The 26,067-nt window shown below is 43.3% G+C and overlaps 2 protein-coding genes and 1 long non-coding RNA gene across 4 annotated transcripts; 1 reads left to right on the forward strand and 2 right to left on the reverse strand.

Annotated features, from left to right (window-relative positions):
• The first annotated feature begins 40 nt into the window (after positions 1 to 40).
• Positions 41 to 17,225, forward strand: LOC127605512 (single-stranded DNA-binding protein 3-like). Of its 2 annotated transcripts, XM_052073092.1 has the most exons (18): positions 41 to 251; positions 1,874 to 1,946; positions 2,701 to 2,762; positions 2,857 to 2,941; positions 7,353 to 7,442; positions 9,887 to 9,961; positions 10,160 to 10,222; positions 10,612 to 10,675; positions 10,826 to 10,899; positions 11,795 to 11,862; positions 11,941 to 11,989; positions 12,185 to 12,220; positions 12,320 to 12,371; positions 12,459 to 12,523; positions 13,112 to 13,190; positions 13,713 to 13,741; positions 13,828 to 13,929; positions 15,070 to 17,225. In XM_052073092.1, the coding sequence occupies exons 1-18, from the start codon at positions 196 to 198 to the stop codon at positions 15,097 to 15,099; spliced, it is 1,152 nt and encodes a 383-aa protein (XP_051929052.1). In that variant the 5' UTR covers positions 41 to 195; the 3' UTR covers positions 15,100 to 17,225. The 2 variants fall into 2 exon arrangements, with proteins under 2 accessions (XP_051929052.1, XP_051929053.1); XM_052073093.1 differs by lacking the exon at positions 9,887 to 9,961 and having other exon boundaries at positions 43 to 251.
• Positions 16,502 to 20,319, reverse strand: LOC127605535 (uncharacterized). The gene is made up of 2 exons (XR_007963606.1): positions 20,029 to 20,319; positions 16,502 to 19,903 (listed from the first exon to the last, which is right to left on the reverse strand). It is a non-coding gene; the product is annotated as an uncharacterized LOC127605535 (long non-coding RNA).
• A 744-nt stretch (positions 20,320 to 21,063) lies between these two features.
• On the reverse strand, positions 21,064 to 25,362 carry dio1 (iodothyronine deiodinase 1). Its single transcript, XM_052073115.1, has 4 exons — positions 24,898 to 25,362; positions 23,794 to 23,937; positions 23,376 to 23,575; positions 21,064 to 21,896 (listed from the first exon to the last, which is right to left on the reverse strand). The coding sequence occupies exons 1-4, from the start codon at positions 25,232 to 25,234 to the stop codon at positions 21,831 to 21,833; spliced, it is 747 nt and encodes a 248-aa protein (XP_051929075.1). The 5' UTR covers positions 25,235 to 25,362; the 3' UTR covers positions 21,064 to 21,830.
• Between the last annotated feature and the right edge of the window lie 705 nt (positions 25,363 to 26,067).

Below are 26,067 nucleotides of genomic sequence, written 5' to 3' on the forward strand. Positions count from 1 at the left end.
ATCGACGCGTTAGGCCCGCCTTTGACCCCGCCCCTTGTTTGGACCATGCTCGGTTGAGTTATCTGGTAAGGAGGACCAGTGTAGTGCGGTTGGCGTGCGAGAGGGTCGCGATGAACCGACAGATGAAATAGAGTGGCGAGGGAAAAAACAACCAAAAAATAAGCAAGTAAGCTGACTGTTCTTCCGCGAGAAACAATGTTCCCCAAAGGCAAAGGAACACCGGTGCCCTCGGACGTCCAAGCACGAGAAAAGTAAGGCAAGAAACAGTGACGAATGTGCTGTTTTTTTTCCTCCTCTCGCAACTTGCCTGTTGTTCGCTGGACAGGCTAGCAAACGGCGATTTCCTGCTTGCGAGAAAGGAATTGAATGAACCGCCTCGTCTACTATCGCCGTCTTTTTCTTTTTTTTCCAATTTAGTTTACATTTTTTTCCTAATTTTGCAACTACCAAATCCTTGTAGAAATAGCGACTCGAATAACGAGCAGTAGTGTGACATTTTGGTTCGAAACGAGAGGTAGAAAACAATAACATCGTCTGGCTGCACACTACATCGGTTTGTGTGGAGCTGTTTGCAAGCTAACCTGGCTTTGGATCATTTGCCTTCTTGCCAAGGCTTCCTTGTATACGCTTTGTGTGTTTTCTGCACCATATGCTGTTGCTTTCTACCCCCACACACTTTGTATTTGAGATCCTGCAAGTGTTTATGCCACAGCCTGCTTGGCAGCCATTGTTCAAAAGGCCTGCACTAGTATGGGAAGACGTTTGAGCATTTATTCGGTGCTCTTGTTTTCCAGCCATGTACTAGTGCACTCTGTGTCTTCACTAGTACGGCATTTTTGGCGCACTAATATAACTACCAGGGCTTGCCAGCAACGTTGTTTTTTACCTTGCTACTGGTGCTACTTTTGGTTTACTAATATGTATTGAAATAAAGCATTGTTAGTGAACTACCGGTACTCGGCTCCACTAACAACACGACTAGGCAGCACTCGTAGGCATGCGTCATGCTGGTAACCTCCTGGACCGTGCAAGGAGCACAAAAATGCTTCACCTAAAGTCGGTTGGGCATTTAGTCAATTCAATTTTCATGGACAGTACTAGTTCACTCTTTGTCCTCACTAGTAAAACAGTGCAGCACACTAGTACTAGTGTGCAGTAGTGTAAATGGAATGACTGTCTTGCCACTATTTTTCCGCCTCTACTAGGGCCTCATTTGGCTTACTAGGACACTGTTAAATGTTATGAGTAGAAGAAAAATGGTAAACTACTGTTCTGGATTAGTAATGCTACTCCGAGAAAGCAGGTGTCACGCTAGTAGCCTCCAAATAAAGGATATTGAATTTTTATATTCTGGATACTTAGCTTGAGGTCCATGTAGTAGTATGCTCTGTCCTCACGAGTGAAACAATCAACACATCAGCAGGGGAAGTTTCTTCCAATACTAGTACCACTTTCGACAATACTTGCGGTGATGTTTCTTTCTTATATGTGGGCACAAGAAATGCACAACATTTAAAAAAAATAAAACCCTAAAAGGCATTTTTGGAAAAAAAACATCTTGGCATAACATAACATCTTAGCAAGTAGAGTTTTAAACCTTTTAGGGTGCTGTCAATCACATCTACATTTTTGTTATTTAATGTCTGGTGTAAGGTTCTTGTAGTGGCAAAAAGTGGCACATTATAACTACCGGTAAGTTATTTTACGAGTGCGCTGAATTGCCTTACAAGTGAAGACAAAGTGGTTTCCAGTACATGGCCCTTAAGATGGATATGAAATAAAGAGCATAACGTAGTGCACTTGCTACCTTCTCTGCTCTATTTGCTTTTCTGTGTTTGAGAGTTGAATTAAAATCGTCATTTGTTTTCCGCAGGTTGGCTCTCTACGTCTATGAATATTTGCTTCACATAGGAGCCCAAAAGTCTGCACAGACATTTTTGTCAGAGGTGCGTGCGCCCTTTGTGGATATTCTCACTTTAGCTGTCTTTAGGATAGTTCCCCAGTCCTGTTTTCCCCCCTCAAACTTGATTGAACCAAAACACATTTTACACTAGAAAAAAATGTCACGGCCGAAGACCAAACGGAAATATCACAAGAACTGGATACACAGGTTAATTGCCGTCAAGTAGAAGAGCACTTACCAGTTCTGCCTGTCAGTAAACATCACTGGCATTGACAGAACAAAAATACATTGTTTTCATCAATTTGCCCCCCCACCCCTCGACTCAAGTTCCATTTGACTTTTTCCCAGGGATGTACGAAAACCCTTTTTTTTCAGACCGATATGTACAGTATAGCGGTAACTATTGTGGAGGAGGATTTAATGTCAAATTAAATTTTTTGCCTAAATTATCTGTGACTGGTATCGGCAACCTCCGTGAGTCGCCGATCCCTTCAAATAAGACTAGTATGTGCCTGATACCGATACCTGGTATGGGTACTCATCCATCCCTACTTTTTTCCATGCCACACTTGGAATCACAGCCCTACTCCTGAATCAATACATATTATAAATACATTTATAAAAATAAACGGACTAAACTCTGCAATCAAATCAAAAATAGTTTTAGGGGGGAAATGGCTAATTCACTATAAAGGGTACTAGATGGTGGCTAGCGAGTGATTCCTCACACAGAATCTCTTTTTTTTTTAAATGATTGAATCTAAAGTGTGTTAACATTTGCAAAACGTCTTCCTTAGATACGATGGGAGAAGAACATAACACTCGGAGAACCCCCAGGATTCCTGCATTCCTGGTGGTGGTAAGCAATGGTGATCTCGTCTCCCCCGTGTAAACACGTCCGGGGCTTGTTTACGCGCTGGTGTTTGTCTCACGCCACCACGTGTCCTCCACAGTGTATTCTGGGACTTGTACTGCGCTGCGCCGGAGAGGAGAGAGACATGTGACCACTCCAGTGAAGCCAAAGCCTTCCACGACTATGTGAGTAGGCCGTTACCAAATGCAATGCCGCCCGAGGTAAAAAAAAAAAAAAAACGAGGCACATATAGATAAAACGTCGCCAGTGTCTGGCAGAAATCTGCCATGTCACTTGTCAGGGGAAAAAGCAAATTGGCATGTTTGTCGAGCCGTTACATAACACTTTTCATTGGTCAATAAAAAATAATACACCCACGCAGAGCTGAACAATAATATCCATTTGTTTAAACAAAACAAAACAGGAAATTGACCAAATTTCGGCAGTTTTATGCCTGACTGCAGTGAAGTGATGGTGTTGTGGGGGGGGGGGGATACGTTCCAGGTAGGTGAAATTCTGTAATATAGGGAGCTTATAAGCATATTTTTTGTCCTCCCGTGCTTTAAATTTGGAGTGAACAATTTTGAACAATAATTTTTTTAAAATTCTCAATTTGTGATTTAATGTGTGATATTTTTCCTCTTATGCAACCTTTTCACTAGCACAAGCAATAAATGAAACTCCATGACAATAAACAATGTCAGATTTATTATACATAAATGTTTGGGGTTTAAAGGTTAGTCTGACACTAAAATAAAGCCGCACCAACCATGAATTCACACAAAGGGCCGTTTATCTACTTGGATTGGAGTTCACAACTTCTCCTAAATCTGACGTGAACCAAAATCTGTCAATTATAAGTTAGAGTACAACAATAATGCCAGCAATTTTCTGCACTGCCCATTTGAAATCATGTGTTGAATGGAGGTAAGAAAAAAAAATGATTTGAAGAAAAAAAAGAGAAAAATTTCAAATTTTTTTTACCTGATGCTGTAATTATTCCATGATGCCTAATTTGTAAATTGGAATGTATCGTCTTTGCACTGTTTATACCTTTAATGCTTTTGAATGGTTATCTTGCCCCGTTGGTGACGCACCCAAAGGAGGAGCCGACTTGGTTTCTGGGAAAAACGATGCTGATGTCAGCGTGGCTCGAGTTCAGACATGTCACTACACGTTGAGGCATATTCACCCGCTATAGAAGGATCTCGATTGATTCGCGGCGAGAGGAGATCCCGATTAGATTCACACAACGTGTGAAGCGTGACACTTTTGTAACGGTGCATCCTGTTTATGATGATGATGCGTTTTGGAAGGTTTTACCAGGGGTGGTCATATTCTTTTTTTTTTTTGCTCATGAGCTACTGTCAATTAGAACACTTTTCACGGCATCAGCAGAAAAGGACGATCACCCACCAGTGCTCGGGGCCTTGGAGCGGGGTGTGTGTGTGGGGGGGGGTTGACTCATCAGGCAGGAAGAGGGGGGGGGGTGGCTAGTTAAAATGGCGACGTGGGTTTGTCTCTTGGTAGATAGTTGTCACGGTAACCGGCCTCCTGGTCTCGCTGGTGACCCGGGAGCTCGTGAAGCATTTGCGGCGGCACGCTGGCCTTTACAAAACGACATGCCTTGCCATCGCTCACCGAGCGTTTTCGCTTGAAACCGACTTTCTTCCACATTCGCTTTGTGTCCCGTGGTTTTGAAAGCGAGCGCGGAGCACAGTTGGTATCCCGACTTCCGAGTGCACCCAAAGCCAGTGCTTGCTCCATTTCTTGATCAGTTTGTTTTCTGTTGCAAGACAAGAGGACTGCAATGAATGATTAGTTGAATGATCGAGAAATCTGTTTAAAAGTTTTTCCGATTATCGATGAAACCGAATTAAAACAAAAGGAATATTTCAGTTATCTTTTTTTGACCATACAAAAAAATTCACAAATTGTGATAGTTATGCAACTTTTACAAAAATAGATTTACATTTTTCCTTTAAAAAAAAAACAACTAATTAAGATGTTTACAAGATTCCTTATTTCGATTTAACTCAAAGATAATAATATTACAGTTCTTTCATGGATGACGACAGAAATCTGCAGCATACCACAATCCCGGTTGAAAATAACCTTTCTACTGTCAACGACTGTCATGGGGAAAAAAATCTGTTTAGAATCGGAAGCGAGAGCGAAGGTGTCCGCCTCTAAATGTCATGCAGAGGAAAAATTCTGGTATCTTTGGGAGAGTGAGAGATCAGGGTGCTTGGAGACTTTGTGTCTTTCATTCCCCGACATCTTGAGGTTGCCTTTCACACTGATGTTGGGCATTTGTAGATGTCAAGGAGGGACTGGGGGGAGGGGGGGGGGGTCAGGCTATCGTATGTGTGGACAGTACTAGTGCTTGGAGCATAGCCATTGTCTCGGTGTGGGGGAGGTGCGTTTGCGCGCGTTGCTTCGTCGGCCGCCGGTGCTCGTAAAGCCCCTGGTGTATTCACGCCGGCGATGCTGAATGCTCCCCGAGGGGCCCCGTCGCCATGGCGTCAGTGACTGATTGATGGCTGTCACGGGAGGCGAGGGCCAGATTGGTGAAAGAAGAAAAGGGGGAGTGGCACCGTGGCATATGCCCAGCATCCACCAAGAGGCCCTGACACTAGGCGAGAGGGGGGTGGCGGCAGGACCCGAGCGTCCAGTCGGGTTCCGGGATTAGCTTTTACGACGTTGAGTAATGGTTAAACATTTACAAACTAAACACGAAGCCTTTTTTTTTCTTTGCACTGTTGTTTCTAATGGAAGAAGAGGAGCTGTTAAGACCTGGCTCGGTCCAGAGTCTACAATTGGGTGGTCTCCCTTAACATTTCTTGCTCATCCCATTTATTGGAGTCGAAAGACTCTGCTCGGAATCACTGACAATCCACGATAGCGTGCCCCAAAATGATTTTGACATTTAGAGATGCGGTACTTATTGGTAAACTTGACATTTTGCAAGTTCATTGAACATAATGCTAACAAATGATGCAAAATGTCTTGGATGGGTTAACAAAAAAACTAGTATGGAGGTGGCGTTAGAACGCTTTGAGCAACTGATAGTTGGACACAAACAGCGCAGCAATACATGTAGACGGACGATATAACAATACTCACAGGTATATATTCTTTATCAATCGATGGTCAAGAGAAAAGGAATATATCCCATGATGCAGCACGTGAATTTCAGAGAAAAAAAATTTCGACTTCAAGATATTTTGAGTTTTATCAGTTTATCAGTGAATTATCAGTGCCAGAGTAGTTTTCTCAAACAGTTTTTAAATGCTTTTTTCGTGTATGTTGGTTTTTGACGTTGTCTAGCCTGCTCCAGTGATTCAAGGGGCATGAGACCATTTAGGCCAGCAGGCTTTTGGAAGTGTGCACACGCACAAGCTAAATCGCGCCTACTGAGGAGGGGGGGGAGAGTCTGTCTTCAAGAGGTCCCCTAGGAAGCTGTCAGGAAGGCTTCAGATAAGAGCTCATAGCCCCCGCCGGCAGGTCCGAGACATCTGTCCCCCCCCCAAGCCTCCCCCCTGTTCCACAGCATCGACTCCAAGACGGGGTTCGTTTAGGGCCCCACTGGGTTCTTTTCATTAGGCCTCCAAACATATCTGTCAACGTTAGCGGGACATATTAGGACCTGAGAAGGCAGTCCGTCTTCAGTTTGGGGTCAAATTTGATGGTATTGCTGTTCTCGAAGGGTTTGTTTTGCAGGCAGTGCATCTGTCAAGAGTCACTGGAGTCTCCAATGGTGACAAAAATCCCGAGACCCCTTCACTATCCTATAACGTCAATGTGTAAAGACTTACCAAAATGCGTGTTTGTTTGCACATCATTGAGGTGCTGAGGTCTTGACTTCTTTCTGGCCTCACTTCTCTCCCGGCCGAGGTATTTCACAGTGGCCCTGCAGTGGCAGCCTGCTCAGATATAATTAGGGGGGAGGGGTGCAGTCGATACAGGCAGCGTGTTGGCTGTTGACCAGTAATGTCTTTAGTGCTGGAGGGCTCCAGACAGTGTTTGCATATTTGAGTGGGGCTGATCGTACAACCGTCCTTCCATTCGCCGTCGTAATCGCTCACGGTCGGCGTCCTAACCGGGCCACCAAAATGGAGCCGAAAGGGGCTTTCTTTCTCCTGTTGCGGCGCTTCTATTTGGAAGCCAAACAAACACGGCCGCTTGAGAAGACATTAGCGCATCTCATGTTGCCTTCGTGACAAGGAAGCTAAACCCAGGCAATTAGGACTGTGTGACCAAAGCAAATGGCACATTAGCGAATTAGGCCTGCGGTTTGTGCAGGAAATCGGTCCGGGTATGCCACTGCTGTGTTGCAGCACTTTGGAGCCACTGACTCACCGATTCCCTCCTGATGCTTATCTCATTCACTACATCCTGGATCAGCGGGGGGTCCGAGGGGGGGTCGGGATTCACCTCATGGAACTCACGTCAATGTTTTTACCGTTTATACTGCCGCCAAGTACAGTGAACCCCCCCCCCCCCCACACACACTTCACATCTGTAGGAAATGAACCTGTACTTGGTGTGACAAGGGCCTACCGACTTGTCATTTTGTGGTCTTCCATTCCCCAGAGTGCAGCGGCGGCCCCCAGCCCCGTCATGGGAGGGATGCCCCCGGGTGATGGCATGCCAGGAGGACCCATGCCGCCTGGATTTTTCCAGGTGAGTCCGTCACTCGCCTTCACTGAAAGCAGGAGTTGGAATGCATGTTTGGTTGTTTTAAAAAATATATATATATATATACTTTTTACGTGTTCCACCATTCAAAACGCCTCCTCGCTGACGTGCATTGCCCTCGCCGAACGCTTGGCTGCCGACAGAAATAAACCGATCATTTACGCTGTCTGCACGTCGATAATACCAATGGTCTAAAAGCGAACAAGGCGATCCAATTTTGTGTCTCTCCGGTTGGATTACGTGTTTTTTTTTAATTGTTTACGGGTGTGCTTGCTCACAGTGTCCAAATGTCTTTCACTGAATTAGCATAAACACATATTGAGTCATCTTAAATGTGTTCTCTTGTTCATTAAGTTAATAGCTGTTTTGGATCCGTTTTTTTAACACTTCTTGTGCCCGAGGAACATCCGATTACTTTGTTTCCAAGCTTTTTTTTTTTTACATGACTGTTACAATGTGGCGATAATTGCTTTTTAAAATATTTTGTATTATGTCTGTTCCTTAAATTAGCCTTAAAAAGATGGAACTTCTTTTTTTTGTGGTATATTTGCTCCAAGTTCAACAAAAGCTTACTTTTACCAATGTAGCAATTTTATATTTAGCCACTTTTGACCCTTCTAGTGACTACTCCACAAAAGCGACTACTAATCTTAATTTCTGCGAGGAAAAATGAGCTGGATCGTGATGACATTGGTTTCCTTACTAAAAAAAGGTGATCCCAGTTGGAGGCAATTGGAATGGATAGATACTAGAAGCTGGTTTTATTATTATTTGGGGTTTTTTTTGTGCATTTTGTATACCTTCCAGTCAAATGTGAGTAAACACACGCTATCCTACTGCATTACAGTGAAAGCTGTGGTCACCATATGATCAAAATGAAAATCCTCTATTGTCCGAACCAAATCATGAACGCAGCTCTTGTTTTGCATCTCATGCCAGTGTACCCGGAGAGCGCAGAAGTGCTCCTGCTTGCCGCCGTCCTTGACGCTGCTTAGTCAACTTGTCGTAAACGTCATAGGCGCTTATTATGCACTGGCCCGTCTGCTGCTGTAAACAGGCAGGCGTGGCCTGGACGTTTTCCCCCCTAATGGAGAAATGGAAGTATGCCGCGCCTACTCTGGAATCGATATCTCATGGAGCTCGACGCGTTGGATAACTGTGTGGAATGAAGCAGTGATATTAAATCTTACAAAGTCTTCAAATATATTCCATTGTCCCTATTTAAAAAAAAAAGTCATTTTACCTAAACATTTTTTTAATAGTAAGTGAACTCGATTAAGGTTTTCACCTTTCAGGACATTCATTCATTCATTCATCTTCCAAGCCGCTTGATCCTCACTAGGGTCGCGGGGGGTGCTGGAGCCTATCCCAGCTGTCTCCGGGCAGTAGGCGGGGGACACCCTGAATCGGTTGCCAGCCAATCGCAGGGCACACAGAAACAAACAACCATTCGCACTCACACTCACACCTAGGGACAATTTAGAGTGTTCAATCAGCCTGCCACGCATGTTTTTGGAATGTGGGAGGAAACCGGAGCACCCGGAGAAAACCCACGCAGGCCCGGGGAGAACATGCAAACTCCACACAGGGAGGCCGGAGCTGGAATCGAACCCGGTACCTCTGCACTGTGAAGCCGACGTGCTAACCACTGGACTACCGGGCCGCCCCTTTCAGGACATAATGAAACTAAAAAAAAAAAAATGAATTAATGCTGACCATCAATGTACTCAAAAACATTAAACTGACAACGATCATGCTGATTGAATTATTCGTTTTTTGTTTTTTTTTAACAAAAACAGAATGGCACAAAATGTCTCCTGAAGGGTGAATTACATAACTGCACAAGCGGCTGTGACGATGACTCAATATGTGTTTCATGCTAATTTTGGTGACAAACATTTTGACACTGACGTGAGCACACACACGTGTAGACACAAACCGGAACCTGTCGGAAGAGTCTCAAAATGGGTTCGCTTCGTTCTCGTTCAGATCAGCAGCATTGTCTTTCCCCGGTGTATGTGTGAGCGTTAAGCGTTGGAAGGTTAATTGTACGGCGCGGCTAATTGATGCCATTATTTTTGTTGGGGGAGAAGGGCAGGGTGTGGGGGGCGGGGGGGATTAGCGTTGATAACATGCTGCATACAGCAAGGTTCCTCCGCTCCTTGATTGACAAGCAAGAGCGCCCACATCCTCTACCTCACATGCTTGCTGCTCTCTGCTTAGTTTCCCTGACTGTGTTTGGAACATGATGGCAAGCTTATTTCGTCATTGCATTTTCTTTTTTTATTTCATTTTTGCATCTCTCGCATCTCTTAACTGTCCTCTTGCCCCGCAGTAACCCCGCTTCTCTGTTTCTGTCTTGGCCCCTCTTTCTCTCTTCACCCACCCCCCTTCCTCCATCTTGCCGTCATTTTTGTGCAATGCCGCAGGGTCCTCCCGGTCCCCAGGGCTCTCCTCACCCTCAGCCTCCTCCCCCTAACAATATGATGGGACCCCACAGTCAGGTAACGCTCCCTTTCCCTCTTTGGCCCTCCTTGTTCTCTATTTTGCTGTGCGCAGTCATTTCGAGGTTGCCGGCTCGAAGCGCTCGCCGCTTCACGCTTTGCTCTTTTGTCTCAGCGCCGATGGCTTGACAGAACGAAGGAAGCAAGCGCATTGGGTTTGACTCGAAATCTCACGCAAATGTCTTGTCTGTGTCGCAGTCCTTCATGTCGCCTCGCTTTGCCGGCGGCCCGAGAGGTCCCCCCATCAGGATGGCAAACCAGGTAGAAGTCAAACACACAAACGGAAAAGAAGAATAAACAAAACGTTCAGTTCAGCCTGAGACGACAGAGTTACAAATATTCATGAATTTAGGGAATTTTGTGTTGTACCACTTTGGAACAAACAACAGCTCAAAGCAACGTAAAACTTTAAATATAGATGGATTGCCATTTTAGAATAAATGAGACAATTGGAAAAACAAGTTCCCATTTACCAAAGAATTCTAAATTACCAAGTTGAATTTCTATTGTTAACGGTGGTGGTTGGTGGATTTCTGTCATGGTATCTGTCATTGGACATCTACACTGCGCCTCAACATACTCGTGTGAATAATTTGCTGCTTAACCGCAGTACAAATGACAAAGTCACGTAATGAATTTCTCCCTCGCAGCCGCCAGGTGGAGGACCAGGCCCACATCCCATGTTGCCTAATATGGACCCGACACGACCACAAGGTAAGAAACATTCCCATTTCCTCTCTCATTAATCTCTGTAAAATCGTATTGTCTCAGCTAGTGGCCAGTAGCGTTTGCTTACACAACTGTAGAGAAGGACGTTTTTTAAAATTTCTGTTGTCCTCATATCAACTGTCTTCATCCCACTAGGTCATCCTAACTTGGGGCCCATGCAGAGAATGAGCGGCCCTCGAGGAATGGGGCCCATGGGGCCCGGCCCGCAGGTGCAGTAGTTTTTTTGGTTTGCTAAAACTAAAACAAAATTATTGTCGTCAAAATGGCTACTAGTGATTCACGTGGGCTTTCCTTCTATTTGTTCATCAAATTGTAATACTACAACAATGGAGAACGCCCCCCCCCCCCCCCCCCCAATGTGTCGTTATTGAGAGCTCCTGGGTTGCGTTGTAGCTAGAGGTAGAATCCGAATTGGCTATTACAGCTTTTGTTGCTGTAAAAAGTAAGGTGGTGGATGCCGCACGCTAAACTAGCAATATGTCACACCTTAGGTACCATGACGACTTAACTTTTTTTTCCTCCATTATTCAATTTCTTGTACTTTCTTTTGGTGGTTGACAAATACTTTTGGTGCATTACCGCCACCTTCACTCTAAGGTAAGCCATTTTAAACTAAAAAGGAAATGTTCCACTGTTTGGATTCTCAAACATGCACTTCAATCGGAACTCATTTGCTGCCGTCAACGTGTTGGTGGAAAGGGAATTTTGGATGTCAGTTCGAGCTCTAATTTTAATATGTCCAAGTTGCACCCCAGTACAAGTCGCAGAAACAGCCAAACACTGGAAAAAAAAGTTTCGCTTACAGTGCCAAAAATACAGAATGGAAATTTTCATTGAACTTTCACTGACCTCCTGCCGAGGCTGGGAACGCACTCCACTTTTTGTCACCTAAGCGAATAAACCCCCCCCCCCCCCCCCACTCACATTGCACACCTGAAAACATATTTTAATAAGCATTTGTTGAAAGGCATTTGAACCCTGCTAAGTGTTTGAGTTTCTCCGATTCAAAATTTCGATGCCAATATTTTGCTTTTGCCTGCAAATGACTATTGGCTCCAAACATGAGTTACCAACCTGTGTCGAGTAACAATACCGTCTTTTCAGAACTTTGGTGGCGGGATGAGGAGGCCCCCGCACAACACCATGGGTCCCGGCATGCCAGGAGTCAACATGTGAGCCTTCAGTTTACCTCCACTTCTCTTCAATCGCGAGTGCTGCAGCCAAGTTTAACGCTCCTTTTTGCCTTCCAGGGGGCCGGGGACTGGTCGGCCATGGCCCAATCCTAACAATGCTAATTCTGTGAGTACACACAACTTCACAAGAGTAAAGACAAGGAAGCGCCGGTTCAAACGGCAGTTACATCTTTTGTTCACGCATATCGAACCGTAACACGATTAGGATGATGCAATGATCAATGACGACACTTCGAGGTACACGGCTTGTGCTCGTTTTTTTCCATCCGTGGTCAGTATGGTCTATGTTTCTTGGTTACAGATGCCTTACTCATCACCGTCTCCCGGCGCGTACGGGGTAAGAGGACATCTTTGCTCTTTTAGCGTAACATTTTTGAAGCCAAATCACTTTTTTTTCCCGGCAAATGTTTCATGACACAATTCATATTCTCTGAAGGGAGCATCTGGAGGAGGACCACCAGGGACTCCCATCATGCCCAGCCCCGCAGGTGACTACTTCTTACGCACGTATCCACATACTCATCTATTTTTCGCCACAGGTCACGTGACTCTTTATTTGTATTTTTTAAAAACAGACTCCAACAATTCCGGCGACAATTTGTACACCATGATCAACACTGGACCCGGCAATCGAAATAATGTAAGTTATGGTGAGAATGGAACTGAGGCGGCACAAGTGGTGACGTGGGTGACGCGTCTACCCGAGACGTCATTGACTGGCAAGCAGCTAGAATAGGATCAAGTTCACCTGCAATCCAACCAGGGACAAACATGACAGAAAACCGATGGGTCGAAAATTGAAATAAAAATCATTATTAACCTCCTTTTTGGCTATAAAGGCAATATTTTAGGTGATACAGTGGAACCTAAAGTTATGAACTTAATTGGTGTCTCTTTATGAATCGAGTTAATGTTTCACATTGAAATGAATAGAAATAAAATTAATCCGTTCTCGCCCCCAAATTACCGGTAAATTAACAATTTTAACAAATAACGGCTTATCCGTAAACAGTAAAAATAAACGCTCTTTTTTTTTTAATTCACTCACCATGTTTCTTGTATTTCTATGGCTGCTTCTTTGGAAATGTCATGCAAACTAACGGCAAAGCGATGAGAATAAACCTCATGGGCTGCCGCTTTAAGGTTTCACTGTAGCTGCTTTGTTCCGGAGCTCGTTTGCTGGCCTTACAGCGGCGATGTAATCCCACACGTTGCGTTTCCGCTTCAGTTCCCCATGGGCCCCGGCTCTGATGGACCTCTGGGAGCCATGGCTGGGATGGAACCACACCACATGAACGGGTCACTAGGTAACACCGCTTGCACAACACATTAAATATTGCCAGGAGTGGCAAAAGTATTCTGCACTTGAGTAGCAATATAGATCCTTAAAAAAAAAGGACTGGCGAAAGTAGGAGAAGACGGTACCGTGTTCAACTCAAGTACCTGAGAAACTACTACTAAGGCACAATAACTGTATTGTACTGTGTTACTTCCCACAAATTAATTGGCGGGATAATTTAATTAGCTGACATTAGTTAGCTCTTTTGGAATCAGCATTTTTTTGTTGTTGGTTTTAAATGTTCAAACATTCCACCCACCCCAAATATAAATTGGCAAAAACATCAGCCTATTTAGCTGGTTTTTCTTCCAGTTGTAAAATCGCATACGAAAGTAATGTAGATGTATTTTATTTTATTGTGCTTAGTGTTAAGGGACCAAAAATGTTTTATTCAATATCCAGAAATCCATATTGGTTGGGCCCCAATTCCTCCCACGGCCTATTACTTAACATTTCCCTATCTTGACGTTTTTTTTCCCCCGCCGTTTAGGCTCTGGTGATTTGGACGGAATGAACAAGGCAAGTGTTGCACCCACCCGTGTCATCAAACGGTCTCTCTGTCCATACACACAATAAGTTTCATGCTCTTTTTTTTTTCTTCCTAGAATTCTCCAAACAATTTAAGTGGCATTAGCAATCCTCCCGGGACACCGAGAGATGACGGGGAGTTGAGTGGGAACTTCCTCCACTCATTTCAGAGCGAGAACGTAGGTCACAACCTCTTCGGTGCCACTTAGTCAAACTTTTTGTGCTCGTTTTTTTGTTTTTAACGTGCACTTTTAATGTCATTTGTGCGCAACCACCAAACAGGCGTAATTCGGTGAAGTCAACGGGCACTTCTAATTTCCGCATTGTGTAGTTTTCACGAGATGTAAATTTCACAGCGACCCATTTTAAAAATTGACATACACGGTGGATCGGGAAGTTGTACGGATTATCGTCGGTGGCGTGCGCGTGGCTCGTCTACAGGCCACTTTGAAGCAGAATATGTTTCTGCACTCACGTTTTAATCCATACAATCCGAGCAATTCAATCAGAATACGATGATTATGAATGCATAGAATCTTGTGCAAAGGCAATAAGAGTTGATCAGGTTGCCAAGCAACGCATCGCACATACGCAGTCAAATACTCGAATGGAAATCTGTAACCCGTGGCACCGTTTCTACGATGACTGTAGTTTTTAGCGGTGCTTTAAAACTCCAAGCCCCCCCCATCACCCTATGGAAATGCTCCTCACAGGTGGGAGAAATGTTCGGCTGTCGGTGTAATACTAGTCAAATTAAATGACACAAAAAGATACTAAAGATCGACTGCATGTCTCATTGCACCCAAAAAAAAATGTAATTCAACTTTTGACTCGTAAAGTAGCCAGCCAACAAAATGTATTTTGACTGGAATCATTTCAACACGAATGTTCAACCAGAACGTTATTTCGTCGAACGCAATCCTGTTAGCTTAATGCGAACACATAACAGTACAGAGTCAAAGTTCTTTTTCATTTTAATGCCTGGTGCCACTACCTGGAGAATACAGTTTACAGGACAAAATAGAGCTGATTATATATTTGACATGCTTATGATGGTTTTTGTCGTCGAAAAATGCTTCCTATACATGGTCGGGATTTTTTCGGATAAAAATGCCTTGCTATACATGGTCGTTTTTTTTCGTTGAAAAACGCCTTACTATATATACATGGTCGTTTTTGGGCCTAAAAACGCCTTACAATATATACATGTTTTTTTTCATCGAAAAACGCCTTACTATACATGGTCGTTTTTTTGGGCTAAAAATGCCTTACTATACATGGTCAGTAAACGATTTTCTAACTCTTCTCTTTTTCTGCAGTACTCTCCGACCATGACGATGAGTGTGTGACCCACCCACATCCCCTTTCTCTCCTCCCCCACCCCTCCCTGCCAGCCCTACCCTTCGTAATTTGCCATCATTCCAAGGATTCGAAACCCCCACGCCTCCCTCCGATCAGACACGGCCAAACGTATCAGCAGAGAATCAGGGATCCAAACTTGACGTCGGAAATGCTGAAACGCGGGCGAAACAAAACGGCTCGTGTCTCTCTCACGGGACAAATGTAGCTCGTTAAACGATCGTTCAACAACGGCGAAACGTACTCCGATATACAGTACCACCCCACCCTAGAGCGATGGTTTACCTCTTTTTGGAATGAATTTGTGCAGGAAGTGTCTCCCTTGTCCCGCTCGGGTCCACTTCAAACACTGGAGAGTGTACATACATGTACATGTGCATCGTGAGCTTTTCCCTGTTTTTTTTTTTGTGCTGCTCGCCATATGTGCCCACCTTGCCACCGCACTCATTTAGAACATTCACTGATGGACAATTTCAATTACAGTGTTCCCCCGCATATTCAGAAACCTACCTGGGCCCGGTCGATGTCATTTTTTTTTTTTTAAAGGCCAGTTCAGATTTCAGTATTGTTCAGAATAAGATTCCCATAGCCAATTACTTGAAAAAAAAACATACCGGTACATAGCGAATAATAAATTCAATAAAGATGTGATTACAGGCAGAACGTTTGACTGCTTTACAGTCCGTTGTATTGAATATCTTAGCAGGGAAAAGTCAGCAAAAATCCTTTTTTTAAATGGCAATACACATCTTATGTGGTAATTTGTTGATGTTTAAAAACTATCAGCTCTTTAGAATAAAGAGTTGATCGTTGCCATTTTTGTGCTCAGGCCCAAGGCCCTGTTGAATATAAAAAAAAAAGGTTGTGCTTAGGCGCCATTTTGTAGCATCTCATTGCCAAGGAACTATGTAGAAGGGAAGTGAGGGGAGCTTTCATGTGTCAATACAAAACCCTGTTGGATATAAATAGTGCTTTGGCGCCACCTCGGTGCTACAAATCAATGTTGAAGGGCGAGTTTCATTCGCCAAGCCAAATAGAAAAATATTGCTTTGCTGCCACCATGAGGCATCTTCGGGTAGTTGTCGCTGATTTTTCTGTTGGTGGGGGAACACTGTAGTTGGCACTTAAGGGTTTCTTGGATTTTTTTTTTTTTTTTGGACACAAGCCTAGTCAAAATTTATAATGGAAACCCACGCGCCCTCTCAACTGGTGGGGAAAAATGCTGAATATAATTTTTTGTTTTTGTTCTCTTCTCGATTTGTTTTTGACCGCTTTTACCTTTCTCGGTAAGTCCATCTGGCGACCACATTTGCAGTTATTCCCTATTCTTGATATCCAATTTCAGTTTATTTACTTGGATAAATACACTTTCCAGCGCACTAATACAAGAACTTTGTCAGAATTACCTGGAATGGTTCTTACTATTGAAGCAAAGACACTTTCAGGTTAAGGTGACAGACACTAGTAGGACAACTGATATGTTAAATGTAAGGCAAAATTACTAGTAACTAGTAACCAACTAGGCAGTTGACATACTTTAACTTGGATATCAACGACATGGAATAAATGTTCAATCATCTTTCCATAGACACTCGAGTTGTGTACAGGTTTCTACTTTGTGCTGCCCCCTAGTGGACTCTTGCTTCTTTCTTTTTTTTTACTGGTCTTCTCGAAATTGCTTTTTTTTTTTTGCTCACCCCACATTTTTCAAATGTAAAATTTTGATACAGTCTTGGACTCCGTATATTGTACCAGTTATTCCAAGTTAATCGGCGCCGTTATAAACTTAGCAGCAGCAGTCTTGTAAATGCGATGACGATGTTTTTTTTTTGTTCATTTTTTCCCCCTCCTACGAACTTTACACATCTGTCCTATGTTGTCTTTTATTTGCTTCTACTTTTTTTTCAAAATTGAGGAAAGATTGATTGTTAATATAATTTTACAATAACTTAACTTCTAGTGTCTGTTTTTATATATTTTTTTGTATTATATTTTCAATTTTTTCCACTCACTGGGAACATATGGACGTCGCGGACACTTGCTATTTATTAGACAGTTAACAGACATTATCAATCAACTGAGGCATGGAATAAAATGTGGCTTTAATACAAATCAATACCATGATCGGTCTCCAGTTTTCATCGTGGTGTCCACCTCCCCACTTTTTTTTCCAATTGTAATAAGAAAAGAGCGTGAATTGACTCCAGTCACGAGACATTTATGAATAGAAAATTCTGAAATGCAATCTATGAAAACATCTAATGTCCACCTAGATGCCTTTCTGTGAGTACTCTCAACTCAACTGCTTTCACAAGAGCCATGGATGGAACAAAGCCGCTTTACAGAACACGACATCACAGGTTGCTACAGAGACTGGGCGATTCACAGAAAGTTGTAGAAGAAGGCACCCGTGTGAATGTATTCATTCATTCTGAAATTTCACCCCAAAGTGCAATGTCCCAATTTTTTTTGAGGACTCACCAGGGACCCACAATGTCACAGAAAATGTTTGTCTTGAAACAATTACATTTTTAACACTGGTAAAATATTTTATCAAATTTAATATGTAACCCGGATTATGGCATGAGGCAATGGGGAGTAGCCATCCTTCAAAATGAGATACTTTTTGGATATTGTATTTACTTTAAAAAAAAAACATCAGAACATCGAATACAAATCTGAACACTCTTACTGCGCCATTTACAGACTGATGATTCAAAACTGTTCCTAAAGATTTAAATGCAAAAAATATTTAACTTAAAAGTTAAATACAACTGAACTCGACTTAAGCAGTATTTTATTTGTGCCACCACTAGAGGGAGCCTGCATACCACACTTGGAGAACCACAAGCCTACAAGTCTGTTCACATTACCTAAAACTAGCTGCCTATTGAAGACAAAAAGAGAACATGTTCTGGCTCGGTGCAGATCCAACAACGGTGGCGAAGCGGACCGAGCGGCTGGCTCGCCTCAGCAGGAAGTGACCTGGCTGGGCGGCAGCCAAACTTCCTGTGAAACAAGAGCCCTCTCTGAATGTATGCGCCACCGGCATCACAAACGGACCTCTGTTCGCTACCTCATCCAAATTATACACTCAGTAATAATAGCCGATGTTGACCCCCCTGCCCCCACACCCCCGTTTTCTGTCCCAGCACAGAGCATCCTTTGTGGCTCCCACCATGACTTCCACTCGTGTTGTGACAAATTGGCAAAATCAATGCTTGATATTTGGGGTGAACACAAAACGAAGCCACAACACAGATTGGGTGGGACCTCGACAAAACACAAAAGATGCCTTCTGGCGTCTGCACGAAATACACGATGATTTGTTTGTTCTCAATAGGCAAGTTGGAGGCTATCCCAACTGATTTTTGGGTGAGAGGAGCAGTACACCCCAGATTGGTCGCCAGCCAGTTGCAGGCCGCACAAAGTGGCGAATGTCAATGTGGAATTAGCATTCCATTTTTTTAAAACCAAGTAAAAAAATAAAAATAGAAATTTGGAGCTACTTTTCAGTCGATACTTTTCATTGGACACGCAGGATAATAAACTGTAAAAGAGATGTGCGACTCGGATTGCATCACATTCTTCAAACTGCATGACCCCATATGGTACACAGATCAGATCGTTTCCAGACAGTAAACAAAAACTGAAGTACGCCACGTCGCTTGGTTCTGTTCTGTCAATACAGGAAACACTACTGTTGGAGAAAAAAAAAAAGTGGGATTTTCCACAGGATACAACCGACGCAATCATTAGCCTTGGGCACAGATGGTGAAAGGACGAACAGTCTCTACTTAACCTTTACTGACTATTTATTTTTCATGTACATGAACCATGTTCCAAATCCATTTGGAGCTAGGCCAAGAATAGAGTCATAATAATACGAGTAGACAAATTCATTCAAACAAAACCTTTAGGTTAATTTAGAGTAACAAAAAAAAAGTATCCGTACTCTATTACTCAGGAGTCTGTCAGTCTCAGTGAATACACTCCAAACTTGATGAACCTGTCGACCCGGTGAGGTCGTCGGTGCCACATACCAGCTTCAACTTGCCCGTTCTCTTATGAGGTGCACGCAAGCGCCAAAGCAAATTATCAGCATCTTTTTTTTCCCCCCCTGGTCATGTTTTTGCAAAGAGCAACTCTATTGTTGGGGGAAAAAAATACAGTGAGGCTAGTCCAAATAGGCTTATTATAAGCCGTATTAACTCGAGGGATGATCGTCAACTTTCAAAGACTCCTATGAGCAGCTTTGAGCTCCTCTCCGAAACACGGTAAATCTATTTCGGATTATACAGAGATTTTTTTTATTTATTCAAGTAAACATGCACGTTTTGCAAGTATAGATTTTATCCCATTAAAAAAAGTTAATAAATCATTGGCTCAATGTGAAAGTGTTGAATAGTTGGTTCAATTTTTGTTCAAATGAGTGTAACAGTGGAACAACATTATTGCAAAAATCTCAACGTTATTGCACATGACAATTTGACATTTCAGTACAGATTTCGTAAGTTGACACACATGATTTGCCTTCGCGGGCCACATAAAATGACTTGGCAGGCCGGATCTGGCCTCTGGGCCTCGAGATAATGGGTGTACAGCTTGTTGAACAGTGTGAATTTACTGTCCCCTCAAAATAACTCAACACGCAGCCATAAAGTTAAACCACTGACAGTAAAAGTGAGCACACATACCTTGTTGAAAATGTCCAAGTTGGTGTCAATCAGTGGCAGGCGCTGAGTCTCCGACGTGGGCCTTTCGTTTGTACTTGATGAGCTCAACCACCTCCAACTAATGCCATGGCGTCACAAAATATTGTCATGTACAAAATTAACAACAAAAAAACGCTATACAACTATGGCTATGTTCACAATCGTTTTTATAAGTATAAAAATTTTAAATAAGATGATACTCACCACAGATGTTGACGAGGAGGCTCCCGTCAGTCCGTGTATGCTAACTATATGCTAGTTGTTCGTCTCATAGATAACTACTCTAATAGTGCTCCCCCAAAAACGTCTGTATTGAAACAAGCCACTTAGCAAAACTGTTTTGGTTAACCAAGTCTCATATATTCCTTTTTTTTTTTTTAATTGAAAGGCGCGCCTTGAAAATGACTTTTTAATAATAGTCGGATATCGCCCACCATCGAAAATCAAGCTTCGGCGCACAGCTGAGTTTAACCAATCAGATCCTACACCTGGCTCAACCAATGAGAGGACGGATAAACTCCATTGTCACCAGGGAGTTTCCGAACAATCTACAATCTGATTGGCTAAAAGAAAAAGCAGCGATTTCAACAGCGTTCGGAGGCGTTGGACGACATATTTTTTAAATTATAGTTCTTTTACTACTGAACTGATTGTTATCCATTGTTTGTACCACAAGAAGCCGAAACAAATGATATGATCATCAAGTTTTTCATTTGATGCAACATGTGACATTGCCCGAAAGGCTGTTTTTGGACTGGTCTGTTCCAAGTGACTGTCAACAGGCACTTATGTTCAGTGTTGGTAAACTACATTCCACGTGTTTGCTCTGCAAATGCTCAACAGTAAGTTGTTCTGACCTCCACAGAATTGGCTCTTATCCCATATTCCACCGATTCAACCGTTCCAACTCAAAGCCTCACATTCTACATTTCGACGCAAGTTCAACAGCATTTTACCTTTTCGGCGTTCTCTAGTTTTACAGATAATTATTCCCTGAACTTCCGCCGAGCTAGTCACTCCACTAATTCTATTTTAGTCCTGACAATTTTCACCTAATTCTGAACATTTTGGGAACGAATTTCCGCATGGATAAAATTGCACAGTTTCTATGAGAAAAACAACAAATCCCTTTGAAATAGATGTGGACATGTTCCACACCATCACATCCATCCACATTTCACACCTTATTCAACAGATTCAAACAATTGAAATCTTAGGAAACAAAAGAGAGCCCCCAAATTAAAGCAAATCCTTTATTGTGAGACAGTAATACAAGCCAGACGCATGAGACAAAGGGTGGCCAACATCGGTCACACAGGTCAACTTTGAAGCCTTCAAATTATAGCTACCGCAGGTTTGTGCTATAACTGTCATGTAAAAATTGGTCAAGTGTGAGATGAATTGGCACATCCTGTGTGTTCATGGTAATCTGAGTCATTACTGAAACTTTCAAATCAATAAAGCCAATTTTGAAGGGCTCGATGTACAGTGCTTAACAAATTGATTAGACCGCTGCTCGAAAACAAAAACAACAACAATTAATTAAGGGGGACTCTTTCACTGTCCGTGCGTGCTATTCTGTACATTTAACTATTTTATTAAATATGACAGAAACTTAAAAAAATAATTTGGGTCATAACAATGGCATTCATTTCGACTGATCGAATAAGTTATCAAGCACGATAAATCGAATGTATCACTTTGTCAGAGCTCAAAGGATCTCAAAAGTCGACGTTTCACTTTATCAGGCTACAGAGTCCGGAAGGTTTTATCTGTAGCCGTCATCAAGAAACACAGACTGGCTGAGATACAGTCCAGACATCACGCAAGTGTGCGTGTGCGTCTGTATGTGTGTGGGCATGTGTGTGCGTGTTGCCGGGGACAGCGCACTGGCTGCTGAAAGACAAAAAAAATCTCAATGAGTAAGTGGTGTAGTGGGTGTTTAGTAAGTATTAGTGACTCTCAAAAGAAAAAGGAGTCTGCTTGGCAGAAATGCGTCTTCCTTCCTACTTAATCTTCTCCAGAACCGAACGCACCTCCTGTGGTTTGTAGCCCCAAGGCCCCATGGCCCCCTGCAAACACACACACGCGCACGACAAGAACATCTCCAGAAACGCTCATCAGGTTAACTCCATTTCATTAACTTCAGTAACTCATTCATTCATTCATTCATCTTCCTAACCGCTTGATCCTCACTAGGGCCGGGGGGGTTGCTGGAGCCTATCCCAGCTGTCTCCGGGCAGTAGGCGGGGAACACCCTGAATCGGTTGCCAGCCAATCGCAGGGCACACATAGACGAACAACCATCCACGCTCACACTCACACCTAGGGACAATTTAGAGTGTTCAATCAGCCTGCCATGCATATTTTTGGAATGTGGGAGGAAACTGGAGCACCCGGAGAAAACCCACGCAGGCCCGGGGAGAACATGCAAACTCCACACAGGGAGGCCGGAGCTGGAATCGAACCCGGTACCTCTGCACTGTGAAGCCGACGTGCTAACCACTGGACTACCGGGCCGCCCGACTTCAGTAACTATTTGGGTGAATTGTGAGTTTTTAAATACATTGGTTACACATTCATTTTGGCGCGGCTCGTGTCAGCCTGGGACCGAGCCAAAGAATTCCAGAGCTATCTGTGGTGCTCTAAAGGCTCCTAGACACACGATTGCGTGGGCCAAGGGACGTCGACAGCCTCTTGGCCGAGCTTCTAATCGCGACATTTGCATAGTGGGAGGAGGCTGCAAATGGAACAGGGAAAAGCTTCTTCTTTTTCTATAAGCAAACACTTGAAATCAGGATGACGAGGTAAAGTGGAGTGACTACCATGACAATAATAAGTAACTTTAACCGTCTCAATCACTGGCAGAGAAAATGATTTTTTTTGCCTTTTGGTCCCATTTTAAATCCATCTAACATCGCTACTACCCTCCTCCTAGCTAGCAATAAGCTAGCAATAAAATCCCTTTTATATATTACTCGCACGGTGTTACCTGGCCAACAGCGATACTCTCGTAGCTAGGATGGCATTAGCAGCTCAAATTAAAAAAAAAAAACCCAAACGGAGGCGGCCAGTGGTTAGCACGTCGGCTTCACAGTGCAGAGGTACCGGGTTCGATTCCAGCTCCGGCCTCCCTGTGTGGAGTTTGCATGTTCTCCCCGGGCCTGCGTGGGTTTTCTCCGGGTGCTCCGGTTTCCTCCCACATTCCAAAAACATGCGTGGCAGGCTGATTGAACACTCTAAATTGTCCCTAGGTGTGAGTGCGAATGGTTGTTCGTTTCTGTGTGCCCTGCGATTGGCTGGCAACCGATTCAGGGTGTCCCCCGTCTACTGCCCGAAGACAGCTGGGATAGGCTCCAGCACCCCCCGCGACCCTAGTGAGGATCAAGCGGCTTGGAAGATGAATGAATGAATGAATGAATGAATGAATGAATGAATGAATCCCAAACGGACATCCGCTCAAATGAACCACGTAGCTAGCCTTGACGCGTGAGCACTCCCCACGTAGACACGGCAGATAGAAGGAGCGTTGCGTTGAACCGAGGGCTCACCTCGTAGAGGACTTTGCCTTTGTGCAGCACGTAGAGCCTCTCGGGCAGTGCACCGTACTCCATGGCGGCCGAGTTGCTCATTTGGTCCACCACCACGGGACAAAGTGGATCCTCCCTAATGAGGATCTGCACCGCAGCCATCCTGTCCTCCAGGCTCTGGTGCTTGCTCACTTGCAGATTGTTAGTGAAGGCCCACCCATCTGAAAGAAATCATGCACTTAATTACCCGTTCATGGTCATGGATGCATCCCAGACCACCCGCAATAGCTGGAAACACATGATACTGCGAAATTATGTATATTTATTCCCTGCCAGCTCAGCAAAAATGGATCTTTGATGTCTTTTGTCGTCAATGGCACTAAACGAGTTTATGAAGACGTTTTGAGATGATTTTGAGCGCTTGGTTGCACGTGCCCACCGCTTGAGTGCGCCTCCTCGATGTAGACGACAAGGAAGTCGGCCATGTCGCCAAAGTCCCGGACGAGTTGCTTGAACAGGTCCAGCTTGAACATGAACGGCGGTCAGGTACAACTGCCAAAGTTCAGCACCAGAGGCCTCGAACCTGCATGCACAACAACATTGAGTCACATGCACTTCAGAGACATGGATGGAGAATTCATGATAACGATTTCCTTTAAAGGGAAAAGGAATTGTTTTTTTCAAAATAAGTGTTGATATCATATTTAAAATAGTTGTGATTTAGTAGCAATTATTTTAAATGACAAATTGTATCAATTCATTAAATTCAACTACAGTATTGGCTTTTTCATTTTGATTGTTTTAATATCTTTACATTATCAATGTATTATTTTAACTGTTTTTGTTTTCATATGTCCGATTTTCCCCCTTTACAGTTATGGTTGTCTTTACATAAAATCCAAAATGTAAAAAAAAAAAAACATCCCATGTCATTTAATTCAACCATTGGTGAATTCATGACAATTCACCTGATCATTTAAAAAAAAAAAAGACATTTTAGTCAATTGTTTTACATATAAGAAAACGATATGTCAGTAAAATGTAAAAAAATGTATACATTTTTAACTGTTATTTAAACCACTGGTAAACTAATTGAAATTATGAAAAAAATCATCTTAAGTGAAAAATATGGCATTATTTTATAAATTCATTGGCATTTGATTACATTTATGCAGTTAATTTTTTTAAAATAAACCAACATGAGCCGGTCAATTTCACTGGTATACAAATTACAATTGAATAAAAAATAAAATTCAAACACACACACAAATAATTATAATTATTATATAATTACATAATAATTATATACTGGATGAGTGAAAAGTAACTAATAACTTTATTACCGTACTCAAATTTTAGTGTCATGAAAACATGTTTTTAAACACTAATGTGGATTTCTTATCTTTTTTTCAGACTTGACTATTTATTGTTTGTTATTGCTGTGACGACACGCGTGCTACATGCTATGACCATTTAATATTTCCGCCCCTGTAACAAATTTAGTTTCTTGTTTTTTGTTCTTACTGCGCAAAGTTGTACGCACCTTTGAGAAAGTTGCAGATGCTGCTCTGGCGCTTGTCCATTGTGACCACGGGCGAATCCGGGGCAGGCTCCCCCACGAACGCTTTCCGGCCGAGGGACAACCACATGTGCCGCAACGCGGTTTTGATGAACTTGTCGGTGAGGAAGGTGGGCCCCCAGCCGTCGTAGGTAAAATTGGGATTCTTGATCATCGAGGTCCGTTCGTTCATTTTCAGGATGACCTTCTTGGTCAAGGCTGGCGAAAACATGTGCAAGGCGCGAAGGACGAAGCTCACGCAGACCACGAAGAGGAACATGTACCCCGTGTAAAGGTACAGCCACACTTTTTGCACAAACATGATCGCGGGTGGTGTTCTCAAGTCCCCAAGTGGGAAACGAGCGCTCGAGAGCACAGAAGACAAGCGTGATGCCTTCAAGGGACTTGTCCACTTCCGCCTTCGCGAGCGACGCCTTCACGCCAGCTCGGAGTTTCCAAAGCAACCTGTTGCGTAAACTTACGCAACGACATGGACGCCCGCCTCTATCCCTTCGGGACAGTCGGAATGTTACAGGGAATGGCAACTTCAGTGCTGGAGGGGGCCACTATTTTTCATCTGTGTTACTAGGTGGGCAATAAAGGACCACAGACTGCCTAACCAGATGGATGCCAAAAAAACATTTTCCATAGCCACAAAATACATGCTCTTATTTCTTAATGTATGTGATTTTAGAGACACGAGTCTCTAAAAAGTGAGGTTTGCATCCCCAAAATAAACCAAAACAAATTTTTAATTAAAAAAAAAACAAATAAAGGTTCCAGTACAGTAGGACAGTAGTAATTAGTCAATGCATGTTCGCAGCTTCAGCACCGGCAAATTGACGGGATTTGACAAAGGACTACTGACATATCCTTTTCTTATGTGTAAAACAATTGACTAAAATGTCTTTTTTAAAAAAAAAATGATCAGGTGAACTGTCATGAATTCACCAATGGTTGAATTCATTCATTCATCATCCGAGCCGCTTGATCCTCACTAGGGTCGCGGGGGGTGCTGGAGCCTATCCCAGCCGACTTCGGGCAGTAGGTGACACCCTGAATCGGTTGCCAGCCAATCACAGGGCACACAGAGACGGACAACCATCCACGCTCACACTCACACCCAGGGACAATTTAGAGTGTTCAATCAGCCTG

Source organism: Hippocampus zosterae, chromosome 8, assembly GCF_025434085.1.
Source record: "Hippocampus zosterae strain Florida chromosome 8, ASM2543408v3, whole genome shotgun sequence".
Taxonomy (NCBI): domain Eukaryota; kingdom Metazoa; phylum Chordata; class Actinopteri; order Syngnathiformes; family Syngnathidae; genus Hippocampus; species Hippocampus zosterae.